The sequence below is a fragment of the Zosterops lateralis genome (assembly GCF_965231275.1).
Source record: "Zosterops lateralis genome assembly, chromosome: 6".
Classification (NCBI taxonomy): Eukaryota; Metazoa; Chordata; class Aves; order Passeriformes; family Zosteropidae; genus Zosterops; species Zosterops lateralis.
Window position 1 is genome coordinate 12,403,726 of NC_139761.1, and position 16,169 is coordinate 12,419,894.

Genomic DNA, 16,169 nt, shown 5'->3' on the forward strand with positions numbered 1-16,169 from the left:
GCTTTGGATGCTACAGATGGGGGCCTTTTATTTATTTAGTATAGTCTAAGGCAGTGTCTGTCCAGTAGCATCTTAGCACCTCAGCTATGGAAGTATTTAAGATTTGGTCTTAGTTCTCTTTCTGTGAGTGCATTCCTGCCACCTCTTTAACACTGGCTGTCAGGGTGCAGGGGAAACTTCTCCCTGCACAACCCACGGTGGATGAGCTGGTGGGACAAGACATAGAGCAGGTTGGTTTGGTTTGCTTGCTGAATATCTTGCAGAGCTACAAAACACTGGGAGCTTCTATTTACCATAGACCTTGTTGTTGCATATTCTCTTAACATATCTCAAGGGAGGCCTCAAATTGTGCCTAGGATGCTACTGGAAAGGCATGGGATTAGCAGAGTGTGGTATTTTGGACATGATGATCATGAAGATGTAAAGATGATGAGAGGGCTGGAACACCTCTCCTCTGAGGAGAAGCTGAGAGAGTTGGGGTTGTTCAGGCTGGAAAAGAGAAGGCTCCAAGGAGACCTTAGAGCAGCTTTTCAGTACACAAAGAGGGCTATGAGAGAGCTAGAGAGGGACTTTTTACAGGGTTGTGTAGTGATAGGAGATGAGTTAATGGCTTTGAACTGACAGAGTTAGGTTAGATATATCTAATTAGGCTTAGATTAGATAAAAGGAAAGAAGTTTTTACAGTGAGGGTGGTGAAACACTGTTGCAGGTTGCCCAAGAGGTAGTAAATGCCCCATTCCTGGAAACATTCAAGAACAGGTGGATGAGGCTCTGAGCAACCTGATCTAGCTGAAGATGTCCCTGCTTGCTGCAGGGGCTGTGCTAGGTGGCTGAAAACCCTGGGGGTGCCATAGCAGAGAGCAGCAACTGGGAAACTAAAGTAACTCAGCATTGGCTTTGTGGTGGCCCTGCTCACATTTGAGCCATCCACTGACTTAAACCTGTTGTGTAAACTTGCCTTCCATACCAGTCTGAAACAGGACATTGGAAATGGGGTTTTCTGGTAGGAGTAGAAAGATGGGGGCTGCTTAGGAAAAGCAAGGGTGGTGCATTTGTCCATCTCTCCCAATGGTTTCCTTTAATGACAATATTCAAGATATGTGAGTTTCATCTGCTTTTCAGCTGCTCTGAAAGCGTGCTGTTGCTTTAATAAATCAACTTCTTTACAAGATATAACCACTGGCCATTTTTCAGCCTGCTTATGTGTGTCAAGAAGCAAGACCAGTAGAGCAATACAAATATGAAATATAGTGAGGAAGAACAGAGACGTGATAATGAAACTGCCAACAAGCAGCAAAGTGTTTTATTGAACACAGGTGAAGGCCTTCTTGTAAGATGATCTTCGATGGAAAGAGAGGAAGAGAAAATGTCAGCATTCTATCATGCAAAGAAGGCAGCTGCTGCAAGGTGCAAATCTGCCAGAGCATCATTCCTTCATGTGCCTTTCCTCCGTGGTTTGGGAGAATCCCTTTAGGGATGCTGCTTTTTATGAGGATGGGAAGAGCCTTGTTTGCAGGACATTGACAAAATATAGGTGTGTTTTACTGCCTTGAATCATGCTTAGTTAAAAGAGCTCCTGGGGAAAAAATGCAGTGGAAGCAGTGGGTGTCCAGCCTCACTCTTGGGTGTGTGCTGCACCTCTGAGGTGCATGTGGGACAGAGCTGGAGTGGGGCACCTGCAAGCTTGACACTGCATAACCTGTGCCTTGTAGCAAAAAAAGCAAATCAAAAAGACAAATCAAACCTCAATGGGGTGCTGTGGAAGAGGACTAAAGCACCTCTGTTGGTTCAAGTCTGCTCTTGCCATGTTGTTTGGTATTGCCCAGACTGGGTGTAAGGACTGTCCTGCTGTGAATGAGTCCCATCAATGAGCTTTTGACAATTTTCTCATTTCACAGACACCTACATTAACCTTTTTTTGCATCTCTGTTGTGAACTGCTCTAAGTAAAAGGCAATTTTTTCTTATATTCATTCAGGTGCTAGTGCCTCATTATGAAAAGGTCTTAAAAGTGTCTCAATCCCAACCTCATAGCTACCACATAAACCTCTGCTCTGCATGCCTGTGGTTGGAGAAGTGGCATACAAGGAAATAAAACCATTTATTTTGCTACTGTCAAAATAAATGTGTAATTTATCATATTTACCCCTCTGCCAGATTCCTCTGAAATCTCAGATGAGAATCAGAAAGGCTACAAGTGTCTTTTAAAATTACACTGTTCTGTGCTCTGCAGGCTGCAAGATTGTTTTGTTTGTTAAAACAATTTCTAATTTATGTTTTCACAAAGCCTGAGGAGCCAGGCAGTTCCCTGCCCTCTGAGAGACCATCGAGTTAAAACAAGGTAGAGTGATTTGTCTTGCCTCCATTTAGCTGTAATGAGTATTAAGTGGTTTATCTATGTGGAGAAAAGTTACTCAGCTAGATTACATCCAAGCTGAATTACATCCCATTCCAGATGGAGTATGTTTTTTAGAGCAGTAAATCTTGAGGAGGGTGAATAATAACAGTAATGCACCTTCCTGAGCTGGAACGCAGCTCCTCTACCTCTTGTGGAGATAATGTGGGGAGCTACATCCAATTAGTTTCTCCAAGGCTTTGTAAAGAAACAGGACTTCAGGTTTTAGAGCTCTGGGAACAATTTAGCTTGTAGAATTTACATTGTGCAAGTGAATGATGGCTGATGGTGGTTGCAGTTCTCACCCGTTTTGCTGTCGTGGGCAGCAGCCTGGCAGGGCGTGTTGCTGCCTCTCCCCAACTTCCTCTTCTGTGTGATGGCTGCCACAGGGAGGGTGCTGAGTGGGATGTGAAATGTTTTGATGGGAAATTTTGTTCCCTCTGATGCCAGCTGGTCCACTAAGGCACCCAGGCTGAGCTGGTTCTTGTGGCCCCAAGGGGTAACTAGAGGAGGATGTTGGCCCTGAGGGGATCCTGGGCAGCACCGAGTGCCAGAGAAAATAGTGCCAGAGAGCTTGTCCTCGACCATGTGTGCTTGACCACCACCACCATACTTATCTGGTCACCAGCAGGTGTGAGTGGAGTCAAAATCAGTGCCATGAGGTGTGGCTAGGTGGGTGTGCTGGGGCTATGCCCCAGTCCCTGGTCTGGGAGTTGCTCAAGCCGCTGGGGAGAATGCTTTTGGGCTGGTGAAGGTGGAGCAGTGCTCACAGCTGGCAGCAGGCTTTGACACAGCAGCAAGGAGCATTTGTTTGATTTCTAATGAAAAGAGATGTAAGGGTCTGATCAGTCAGTGATCCAGATCTACTACCTCTTCTGGATGTGTCAGTGGGGCTGTCCTTGTCTCCTGGCTGTAAGGGAGGCGGGAGAGGACGAAAACTCACTGATAAGAGAAAGGTCAGAGGCAGAAAAATGTTGGGAATGTGTTTCTTGATATAACATGGGTGAGACCTAGCCTGCTTAGCCTGGCAGTGTTACTGTCTGCTGTTGTGGGAGTTATGAGCTTTTTCAAAAATGAGATCGAGATACAAATGGTTCATCTGGCACCTGCCTCAACACAGGCTGGTCCAGAAGATGGAGGTGATTCATCTCTGAGGGCATGGCAAGGATTGGGATGGCTCTGAGCACTATTTCACAGCCTTTGCCAGTGATAGAGCATCTTCTGCCAACAAAACAACTCACTTGATTTTTTTTTTTTTCCTATGTATATTTTATGTTGCCATAGGGTGTTTTCTGGCTGAAGTCAGACATCAAGCATGGTTTGGGGTTGAACAGTAGTGTCTGAAGAAGTCTAGCAGTTCTCAGGTCAGGCTTTCAGGACCAGTGGTGTACACTGGCTCCTGAGGATGCAGGGCTTGCCTCCCCAAGGAATACCCTTTTTTTTTGGTAAGGGGTATGGAACCACAGAGAGGGAATAATTCTCTATTTCCTGTTCTTTGGCAGTCATGCTCTATTCTTTTCATCAGCCAGTAAGTCCTGGTAGTATTCAGGGCCTGAACATAACAGCTTCTGCGTCACCATTCATCTGCTTAACCTATATTTCTTATAGCTGCTGGCACAATGAGGGTACTGGTGGAGCTGGAATGCAGGTGGGAAGGACACCTTCTCTGACCAGATCTACCAGTGGAAGCTGTTGTATTCAGGACACAGCCAGTAGTATCTGTTTGTCTTCAGACGGAGACTGAGACTGGTTTTGGAGCTGTTAGTGAAATGGGTATTATTGTACTGAATTTAGGGGTAAGTTAACAAAGTCTAATGGCCCAGGGCACAGAGGAGGTCAGACCAAAGAATCCATGGTCTTTCTGGCTTTAACAATCTTAAACTCCTCCTGCACCCTGCTGGAGGACAGGTTCATTACTAATTCAGCACGTTCTTCAAGCTGATCCTGAAATCTTGCTGCATTCAGCACTGATCTACTGCAGCATTCTACTCACCACATTTAGGTATGCATGGCTAATGCTGTGGTGCACAAGGTCTTCACAGGGAAAGTGCTTTAGATTGATTTTATAACCTACTTGGTTTGTTCTCTTCTCCTCTGACTCCCCCATGTTAGGGTGGTTGTTGGGCCAAGTTTGTGGTCCCTGCAGCTCAAGCTGATGTTGCTGTGAACCTTGTCACCACTTAAGCTGTTCACTGAACTTACACAGCTCCCTACAGTGTCTTCTTAACCTTTCTCATGAGGACTTGTTTGGATTCCCTGGGTTTGAACAAAGCATAATCCAGTCAAAAAAACTGAGCATTTTTCCTCTGAGAGTGTGCTTTAGATGGGCACTTGACTTGGATCCATCCTGCTGTTCCTTTGTGTGGTTTGGCACTGGTCTATGGTAGCATTTTTTGAGCATATTCCAGTTTTTCCCTTGAGTGGCCAAAGCAGTCTCAGTGATTAGCTGTAGCTTCCCTGCTAGCCCTTTTGCTGAGCTGCCCCAGAGTGGCCAGGAAGAGGTTCAGGCTTGGTGCCGAGTGCGTTTGGCAGCCCCTGGCAAAGGCAGAGAGAAGCTGTTTAGCACAGAGCCAACCTAAACCTCACACGTGTGCCTGGCTGAGTGTTCCTGTGCCAGAGCTGTAGCCAGAGGTGCCTGCTCTCCATGGGGGCACTGATCCCTAAAGGTGCTGGCTATTGCACCAGGGCCCTTGTGTTAACACCTGGTTCCTTGCCCATTTACTCTCAGCAAGAAGTCCTGGGCTTGAACAGTGGGTTCTGCAGTCATGCCATAATAAATGAGATGAGGGAAATTATGATTTTGCACTTTACAGAAGCCCTTTAGAAATGTGGAAAATGTTTGGAATTTTTCATATTCTTATGTTGCAAAACATTTCGTCCTGCTGTAACAGCTCATGATCTCTGCTACTCAAATTACTAGTGGAGGAGAAATTTTGCAAAGATTCAATTGTATGGGAGGAACTCATCAAACTATAATGAAAATGGAGAAAAGGTTTTCCCAGTTTCCTTTATTTTCTTCCCTGTGAAATTTTCAAATATGCTTCTTCAAAGCACGGTTCTAAACAAAAGCCAGATGCTTTGGAGAGCAATAAGCCACCCACAGAGCTCTCCAGTGACTTATCTTCTATGCCAGGCCACCCTATGGGGTTGCTGCTCTCTTACTGCACTGGTAAATTGGCCATTGCATTCCTTCAGGATGAATATTACCATTTGATGTGAGGGTATTCCCTATTTTATTGTCCTGGTGTTTTTCTGGTTAGTGTCACGTGCTTCCACTAGAAAAACCAGATGTCCTGGGTAGGCACTTGTGTGTGTGTGTCAGGCTGTGTGCATGCTGCAGCTCTGTGGCCTCGCTGAATACACATTTCCCCCTTTTACAGCACTGGGAGTTGTGGCACTGACCTCTGAGAGCTGTGCCAGCAGCTTGGTTTTGTGAGTTTCTCAGTTGCTTTTGAAAGAGAAAGGCGCGTGTCTGGAGGGGTTGTTTATTCAAACCTAAAAGGAAACATCTTGTTCTGTTGTGGAGTATTTTGGTGCATTCTGGATGAATGAGAATAGCTTTCAAAACTAGGAAATTACTTTTATAAAAGTAAAAAACACAGTGTTTCACCTTCACTTTCCTTCTGTATTACCTACCCCTCAAGCTGGCATTGATGGAGATTCACAGAAGATGCTGCTTTTGCTGAATCTCAGCTTTTTAGTGGGAAAACCTTTGACAAAGTCCCTCTCACCCTATACACTTGGGGTTTTATTCATTAAGTCTTTCCCAAACTTGCCTTCCACAGAGTGGGGAAATGTATTGCTGTCTGACAATACTTGCCTGTCAAGAAGCTTAAATGTGTTTGTTTTTTTTTTTTCCTCTTTTCCTAAAGATTCGTCTTCCAACTATATCAGGCAACTTGAAACAAAAGTGAAACTGCTGGAGGATGACAACAAGCTTCTTTCCCAGGTAGGTTTTATGTTAGATAATAGATACAAGTGTGGCTCGGTTCTTCTATTTCTATGTAGTTGTGTTTGCCCATTTTAATGCACACTGGCTTTTGGTAAACATCCTTCCCAGGAAGAACGTAATTCGTATTAACCCCACAGAAATGGAATTTGGTCTTCTTTTGTTAAAATAAAAAACAAGAGGGAAAAAATGTAAATCCTCTGTTAGTGTCTGTGGGTGTTTCAAAGATGCACTAGTGCCTCCCTGCACAGCTCCTTGACCCACCTCTGCTCCTGGGGAGGCTCTGAGAGTCCAGCTCTGCCTGTGTCCTTGCTGTAGGATTTTGTCCTGCTGGCCCATTTACATTGACTTTTATCTTGTTGAAAGGGGAGACTGTTGTCAAAGGACAGCCTTGGGAATAGTTGTGTGTGGTGCAGACTGGCAGCTTTTATTTGAGATCTTACTTAAATCTGAACAGACTCTCTCCCTTTCAAAGTCTACTCCATGTGCCACTGTGCTTTTGATCACTCTGATGCTTACCTGTCTTTATAAAGCAATGTCGAGCAGTGAGAAGAAAACAGCCATTCTGTCTGGTATGTCCTCTGGATCCCCTGTAAAACACAGCAGTTGGTGTAAACAGGGGCAGCTCTGCTGCATTCAATGAGGCACTGTCTATTTAAACCATCAGAAAAGTTACCCTTCTCTTCCTGTTTTTTGTATCTTTCACTGTTTTTATGTTCTACCTTCATGGCATTATAAAAGTTTTTATCTCATACTTCTTACTTCAAGCACCGTGTTTCAAAGTAATTTTGTTCCATATTCTTCCCAATTATAAGGACTCAAAATAAAAAAGGCCTTGTAATATTTTTTTAAATGCCTTTTTGCCACTTTATGTGTTGCTGTTCTTTGCATTTCACCAAATCCGAGAATAGACTGTTCCAGAATCACATTTCTAAAACATTCTCATTTAAAATAAACAAGCAAAAGTAATAAAGAACCCAATGCTTACTGAAATGTCAATAAAATAATCTTGTCTAATGTTACTTTTTTTCTAAAATACACATTTTGACCTGATTCTCAGCTTTTTTAAAGATTACTCCTTTCTGCCAGTATATTCATTGGCATTACTAGCCATGAAAAAAACTCACAGGGCATCAAAGCGTTAAACCCCAAAAGGGTGCTTAACTCAACAGCTTTGGAGCTGCTTCATGTATTAATTGATTGCTAATTTGATTTTAACTCCCCCTGTCTTTCTCCCAGACTGAGCTGGTGTCTGGTGGGTCGAAACCCCACGACTGTTTAATTGGAGCTATTGATAGGCAGATGGTCTGGTCTGCCTGTGGACAGTTGGGATGTGCATGGATTCAGGGATAGGCTCAATGTGCCCTTGGCCTGGCTTTGTCCTGCCACAGCCAGGCACATTGCTCTGTCAGGTCTGCCTTAGGAGGGCAAGAAAAAGTTGGTAATAAATGCTGAAAATGAATAGAGTCTGCATAGCTGCATGGACTTACTGCATTGGGAGGATGATTAAGCCAGTTAATTTTGGGTTGTGTGGGGCTGCTTCAGGCTCATGCATCAACCTAGTGCTGCCCTGGGTGTGAAGGCTGTGCCTTTTCCTCTGCTGTCCTCAGGTGTCATCACCTTGTGGGCTGTGTTATTACAAATATTTGAATCCAGGAGGGAGGGAATCTGTGTTCTGGAGAAGGCCAGCCACCTCCCCAGTGGCAGCAGGCACTGATGCCAGCCTGGCTGTGATGTGCTGTGCAGTCCCAGTGTGATGTCTCAATGGCCCTACAAAAAGACCAGGATCCAACTTCTTTTAGATCACTTTCAGGAAATAACTTTATTTTTATAAGCAGGGAGTCAGCTTTCCATAGGGCAACAGGACTGTTGGAGCTACCATGGGTTGGCTGAGCTCCCTGGGAGTTGAGCTGTATCACCTCCAGTCTGTCATGCTACACACCCAGATCTGGATTTTCTTCTCTTTTAATGAGAAAGATTAGGAAAATCTGTACAGATACAAACTCACATGCATATGTACATATAGCTCCAAGCACTTTCCCAAAAAGTATAATCCACTTTCTGTGTTTTTACTTGCTTTGTCTGATTGGAAAGTGTTTAGCTGTTACCATGCGAATCTTGGGATAAGAATCTAGTCAGAAAGGATCCTGGCAAACTTTCTCCTGTTTTGAAAGTTGCCAGGTGATCCTGGCTGTTTGAACTCTGCAGTGCCAAACTGGCTTGTCAACACCAAAGTCACATTTTAACTCGGCTTGGCTTTCTCCCTGGGAGTATTGACTTTGCAATAATATTTGCAGCCTGGTGTCAAGAAGTTCTATCACCAGCACGCTGAGGGGCGATGAAACCTGACGTCCTAAGTAACAAACAGTGCCTGTGCATTAAGGGATTAACAAATCAGGGGTGGTTATGGAAGTCTTCCTGGCTTCCTTCCAACTGCTAAACATAGGGCTGAAATAGTGCTTCATCCAGAGAAACCTGAGAAGGCTGGTGCTGCAAAGGATATTTGCAAGCTTTGTGGCTGGGTTTATATTCCAGTGGCCAGTGACACAATACCCTTTTGCTGAACGGTGCATCCTGAGTGAGATTTGTTGCTTTATCTTCTTTAGCATCTCTGGAGTGGAGGTATGCTGAGAGGTGGTGTCTTTGTAGCCCCTTCTGGAATCAAGTTGTTGCAGGGGATCCCAAGCTTGCACTTTTTCTCCTGCTTCTCAACATATCCTTTCTCTATAAGCACTTTGGAAGAAAGCCTCAGTGGGACAGGCAGAAGCTCCCCAGCCTGTGCCTGGCAGTTGCTCTGCACTGTACATGTTACCTGCAGTACAGGTGTGCTGGGATTTACACTTCTGTTTGTATAGTGAGTTATTTGAACATGTTAATGGAGAGAGCTTTTGTTACTCTTAGAGATCAAGAAATACCATCTCACAAACCACACTGCAGTGGGAGGAAAGGAAATGGAGATAAGGGTGTTTTGTGATAGCCATATATGTGGCTTTTTTGTTGTTTTGACTTCTTTTGCTTTCTAAGGAAGGACATAATGTGTATTTCCAGTTGGAAAATAACATGCTTTTGACATTGCTAACCCATCAATACTCATCACTTTCTCCATTTTCCTTTTTCTGAGGAGAAATTACTCCAGTTTTTACTTTTTTTTGATGCAGTTTATGCTGTGATGTTTTGTTGGTGTGGCCATGTCAGCTAGAAGGTCATTCTCTTGGATGGCATTGCTGTGCTGGCAAAATCTCTGGCAGCAATTCTGGCAACCTACAACCTTTGTTGCTCTGGTTTGCATTGTCTGGGGAGACATTGTAGCAAATGCCACTACCAAAAAAGACCACTTAATCCTGCTCTCCAGGGCTGGTAGGTGTCTGTGATGCAGCCACAGTGGCAAAGACCCCACAAAGCCTGGTGGGGATGGTGTGTGTACCTTTCTCACAGGTATAGCTGGTTTCTGGAAGTTTTAATTGTGGTGTGAAGAAGATGAATGAAAGCTCTGAGAAATGTTGGATGTTGGTTTCTGAGAGCTTCACAGGCATCCCTTCTGTAGTCTCATATTCTCCAGGGAAGAATTGCACTGAGCTCTGCTGTATGCATGCGTTTGGTCTGTGCAACATCACATGGGTGAACTTTTGATTTTCTTTTGTGCCATTGTGGGAAATGCCCAGAAGAGCTGATGTTAACCTTTCTTTAGTGGTGTCTGGTTGACTAGGTGACGGTACTTTCCATATTGCTAAGATATAATCCCTGAGGTGGGAGACCATATTTACTTTCCATTCCTCTGAGCTAGAAGTGTCCAAGCACAAAACAGACCCCTTAAGCTACTTCATGCTGCCCCTTGAACAAAAAGGAATATTTTACTCCACACTTTGTCCTTGAGGTTAGAGAGTCCTGTATTTACAACATTTAGGAGCTCCAAAGGTCAGTACTAGGTAGTTTCATAACTAATGCTTACATTTTAGAAATAATAAGAGTGACAAACTTCTGGCCGTTCTTTCACATTATTTTGCATTTTCAGTTCATTCTGTACACATGCAAGGATTGAGCACTTTTAGCTAAAATAAAGTTTATAGGCTGTGTGGACTCATCACTTTTCTCATTGCTTTTCTCTCTTATTGACTAAGTACTGTGCACCATGGGTGGCTGTCAGGACTCCTTTTGGTTTATAGCCTCTGCTGAGCCGTGTCTACCTTTTCCCTTGAGAGCAGGAATGCCAGAGGCATTTTTCTGTTCAGAGATGCTCAGGACACATTACACACCTTTGTTTCAAAAAGCCCAGCTTTTAACAAAGCAGATGCATTGGGCAGGTGAGGCTCTAAGGAACTGGAGGTTTGACAATGAAGTCCTGGTGTCTCTTTCACAGAAAATTTCAAGTCCCCTGGTGTAGAGCAGAAACAAAAAAAATTCTTCTCTAGGGAATGACAGCCCTTGAGATTTATGAGGAACATAAGAGTATTTAATTAAAATTGCCAAATAGACTTCAGTAGCACCAGCACTTCACAGCAGTTCAGCCTGATAGCTGCCTGGGATTTAGAGTATCCTTGGCAGATCTTTAGAGCATCCCTAGAAGTACTGGAAAACTGTTCTTAGTCATACTTCTAAGAAACTGCATGCTTTTCCTGAATTAAAAGACGGGTGCAGCTGTAGACTTAATAAAATGATAGTAGGCAATGCCTGTAGCACTGCTGTTTAAACAGAGCTGAGGTGTTTGATCAAGGAACTTCCATGGTCACAGCAACTGCAGGCTACCACAATTCTTAGGCAAATGGGATCTTGGCACAACCGTGCCCTCAGCAGGCAGTTTCCAGCATATTGTTCTGAAAACAAGGGGGAAATCTGGACCCCAGGGCCGAAAAGAGCCTGACAGTCCTTAGTACTGCAAAGAACAAAGATGTAAATGCCATTCAGTGGAGAGCCTGACCTCTTCCCAAGGAGGAGGAAGAGAAATTGCCCACTATGTGCTGGCTGGCTTCAGGAGAGTCAGAGCGCAATTTCCTCTGTTGTTTTATTATCGGCCACTTCTGTGCCAAGTCTGCCATTAACAGTTCCTGCTTGCAGAGTTGCCTCTGGGCTCTCAGAGTTGCTGTAAGGTCTTAACATTTGGGCCTCTGTGTGCCTTGGCTCTGGAGGTTTGTCTGAGGCCATGCCTTGTGCCAAGAGCACTGCACACGCTCGCCACGACAGGAGCAAAATTACCAACCTGTCTGATTTCCCCAAAGTCTACCTATTGTTTGTGCATGAGGAGGGTAAGTATAATTGCTTTAATTTAAGGTCTCACAAGGGAAATTGGATTTTTTTTTTTTTTGTAATACAGAGCAACTCAGACATGAAAGCTTTCCAGGCAGTTGGTCTCCATTTAAATTCAGAATACTGAAGGGGATGTGCCCTCAGTTACTCTGTTACTGTTTTTAGACAGTGTTTTAATGTTTAGCTGCATATTAATTTTAAGTAATAAAAAAGGAGATTAGTATTTGGGGTCACATCCAAATATTCCTTTCAAATCAACGGTGAGAATTCCTACAGGACTCCATCCATTTTGGAGTACAGCTCTTGAAGAAACAGATTTTCATGAGACCTTCTCTCTTGAGACCAAAACTTTGATATAGTTTTGAGAATGCACTGCATTGCTTATATGTGTAAATGCAAAATATGATAACAGAATCCCTCAAATGTTGCTTCCTTAATTGTGGAAGCAGAATCTTAAAAAAAAAACCCAACAACATAACATGCAAAACCACTCAATGTCCAAGTGTGTTCCATTTCACCCCTCTTTTATGAATTAAAATGACAAGACTGATCTGACCAATTGGATTTGCTATCCAATAAGTTGACTTGAGATGTAAATAACAAGATGTATTTATTGAGTAAAAAGTTTTTCCTCCCCAAATACGAAATGTACGGTTTTATAGGAGCAGTTCAAAATACCTTCAAGCCCTCTAAGACAGTGGAGTTCCTTCTGTTTACTTTGGACATCAGGGGTTTGAGCTGCTACCTACCAAAATAAATACTCTCTCTCATTCATGCACTTCTAAAATGCACAATCAGTGACAGAAATGAGCTTTTGCAACTTGTAAGGAAATCTGGGTGGTGAACTTTGTGTTCTGGGGGTTGTCACCTGTGATATCCAAGGATTTTACAAGAATATAAATAGAGTTCCCTAAAAACCTAGTAAATGTAATTCAGAAGATCTGGATCCAGAAGTCAACTACAAGATAGACAGAGACTTACTGAGTTGAGTCTTACAAATTTGAGACTATCATAAAATTTCTTGCAGCTTAAATTTTTGGAAGGGCTGGAGCTGAATTTCAGTGTTTGAGTGTATGTGAGATGCACACATGCAAAGCTCTGTCATGCCCCATTTGTTTCTGTTGTGGGTAAGCAAGAACATTGGGTTTAATGAGGCTCAGTTTAACCTCCAGCTGTGAAATACAGGATTAGTCATATCCTGTGCTTAACCAGCTTTGTAATAATTTCACTAGATTCCACTTTTTTTCTCTGTATGAGGACAGGGCCAGGGAAAAAGCTCTTTATTGCAGTTAGATCAGGCTATGAAGAAGCAGCTTTTTGTGTCTTAGAAACATGTGGAGAGGTTCAAAGTACAGAGTCTCAGTGATGTGTCCATCTAAAAAGTGAAAAATGTCTTCAGGGGAAACTATGCAATAACTGCGGAGGCTTAAAAACAGATTTTTCAATGAGTAAAATGCCAAATTCAAGCCCAGATCAAGAAAAATTCAGTCTGACATCTGAAAACAACTTGGGCAACAATGGGAAAGATGTTAATCATTCATTGCTTTGAGGGAAAAAAAAAAAGCCTCTTTACTCAAAACTGTTAAATTTATGACAAGATTTTTCAGTTTTGTTTTGTTTTTCATAAAGCCAAAAATGCAAATATAAATCTTTATAAAGGACTTTTAAAAGAATATTCGGATTATCTAAAAAAAAAAAAAAAAAAAAAAAAAGAGAGAGAGAGACTGGCGGTAATTGATTCTCCTTGTTCGCTTGAGTCCTGGTTCAGCAGAGAGCTTGGAACATCCCAGTGATCCTCCAGAGGAGAAGGACTTGGGTGCTCTGCAGAACCATCAGTCACCTGGTGCCCAGCCTGAGCTACATTCTGCAAGGAACCTTTGCTGATTTATCAGAAGAGGTTTCAGGTCTTTATTTTTCTCATTCCCCACAATTCTGTTGTTTTGTGGGATGTGGGGAGTGCCTTGAGGGCAGGCCAGCAGTCTTGCTGTGGCCGCGATTTTGGGAGGAGGTGCAATGGTTCCCTTTAGCCTCCTTGCCTGGAGTGCAGTTGACAGGAGAAAATGAAAGGTGACTCCAGGGGATGGTCCAGACCTGTGCTTGATATCCATATCAACATCTACTTCCCTGGAGGAGCTGGGGCAGCATTTTGTAGTTTCTCCACTGGCACCCCCAGTAATGACACTGATTTTGGTTCTAACGAGCCATGATGGGCTCTATTAGTCTGTGACTGAAACTAGTGGCATGCAAGTCACAGACTTGGGCTGCACCAAATGCCAATGGCTATAGCTCCATTTGGCTTTGTTAACTATTGAGCTGCATTTCTATTTGGGTTATAGGCTGTGATACTTGGATCTCTCAGCCGTGCCAGCTCATATTTCCTCTTGAGCAAAGCCTGCCAGTTGTGTGATTATAATTATATACTGCAATTTGGTTTCAACTGATTATCTGAGTCTCCTGTGAGTTATGGGCTTGATCTTTCTCTGCAGATCTAAAACAAGAGGACGAAAATACAGGCATTCTTGAGTATTAATAGTGTACTAAAGTTCTCTACCTCAGTTGCTACAGAAAATGGAGAAGTTTGAAACCTGCACTGCTTTTATACCCTGCACCCCACTGAGATACTATAAATGTCTTTTTCCAAGAGTGATTTTACATGGTAAAATCCACGAAGCCTCTTACTGACTGTCTCCTGCTTTTCCCAAAGTTGTTAGCTCCCCCAACAACAGAGAATTCCAGATGTCACCAATGCAACCAGGTGAAATCTGGTTGCCCCTCCAGCTTCTATGAACACAGATCACAATGTGAGGGGGAAGTCAGAGCCTAGGCAGAAGTGGGGATCCTCATCCCTGTGTTACATTTGTGAATGGCCGAGATCCAGCCGTGGCACAATTCCCAAATCCATTTCCAATTCTACATGAACTACTAAAAATGGATTTACTGATGGAACTGGCTGAGGCTGTGCTTGTGACCTCCTGGCTGAGTACTGAAGAGGGAATCAGGAGAATAGGTGTCTTGACAGACCCTTATCCTCTAAAGCCTTTGTCACCAGTTCAAGTGATCCCCAGATGTGCTGCATGTACAACAGGGATATGAACCATTGTAAAGGAATTTAATCTCTCCTGTTACAAAAAGCTCATACTATTGCATGACATAGAAGATGTTAAATAGTTTTAATCTCATCTCTTAGGTTTTTTTCCTTATTTGCAGAGTTCTTTCAAAATCAAATACGTTGATTTTTTATTGCACTCTCATGTGTGTGGTTTCCAACTTGCCTGATAAATGCTGCTGAAGCTAATGGGACTCTTCACATATACTTAAAGTCAGATATGTGCTTTGCTGAGCTTATTTTTGCTTGAATATGTCTTGTAGTGATAACTGCAATTACTGAACCTTAATTCAATTATTTGCTAGCTTCACACAGTGAAATTGCCCATCCCTCAGATTCCTGGTGCATGAGACACTAACACATGGATTAATGAGATAAGGAGGAAATGTTTGTGCAAGGTTGTGTGGTAGGGGATGTTCTCTGGGGCACAGGGCTGCCTGACAGAGCCAAGGCAGGTGCTTTGCACCTCCTGCACATTATCTGAGATGTGTTCCTGCTCTGCTTTAGCTCAGCAAAGTATCACTGCTGTGGTAGCTGGCTATCTTGGGCAGGTTGTTGTTACAGAGCTGTGTGCTCTAGTAGTGCCATTGACCTCTGCAGGTGTGGTGAAATGCCTGTAGCTGTGAGGAAGAGTAAGGTGATCAAGCTGAATCAACTCTTTGGGGGATCACCATGCTCTGAGTCTGGATAGTAAGATATTAATGTTTGTGCAGATGGGTTCTGCAAGGCTTCAGTCATCAATACAGGGAAGGGGGCTGAAGTTCAAATAATGATACTATCTTACCAAATGCTGCAAATAAGACCTTTTGGTCACCTGTGGTAAAGATACAGGGTTTTTTTAAGATACTAAAATAACGTTATTTCTGTTAGGTTTCCACATGTATAATGTTTTTCTGTTCCCTTCTAGCTGGCTGACAGCAACAGCTTGCCATGAAATTTCTATAAGGTAGAGAGAGCTAATGCATCCACTAGCAGCTTTTTGGAACTGGAGGAGGGGGCTGCTTTTTGATACTGCTGCTACTTGTTTAGGGCTCTGATTGCTTATTCTTTCACTTGCTAATGTTGGTGATTTCCATTTATTAATTATCTGAATGTATTAAATATGCCACTAATTTATTTTTATTTTTGTCGTGTACTTGTGCAAAAGACATTGGTTAGTAGTATCTGTGTTTTGGCCAAGTTCAAACCAGTGCTGTTTGCCTACATGAAGAGAAGTGTGCACTTTCAGCTAAATTGCTACAGGAAATAACAGGAAAAGGTTTTGAGCTAAACCTTCCATTTAATTACTCAGTTGCAAACAATGGGTTGTTGAGTGTCAAAATTGAGGCAGTTTCAATTACTGGAACAATTATGGTTTAGAGTATTGTTGCTGGTAGGTTAAGAATTTATATTACAGTGACAGACAAGTAATCCAGGTAATGGGCAGTGCAAGAGTCCATGAAGATGAAGGAAGCCTGACATAGCAGGCTGAAATAAAAC

General features: G+C 43.0%; 1 protein-coding gene across 1 annotated transcript in view; it reads left to right on the forward strand.

Moving 5' to 3' along the window:
- The window catches only part of CCDC85C (coiled-coil domain containing 85C), a 108,875-nt gene that overhangs the window by 60,827 nt on the left and 31,879 nt on the right, over positions 1-16,169 (forward strand). The window contains exon 2 of the mRNA XM_083863391.1: positions 6,267-6,343. Within this exon, the coding sequence (XP_083719517.1) occupies positions 6,267-6,343 (77 nt within the window). The remainder of the gene's footprint in view (positions 1-6,266; positions 6,344-16,169) is intronic.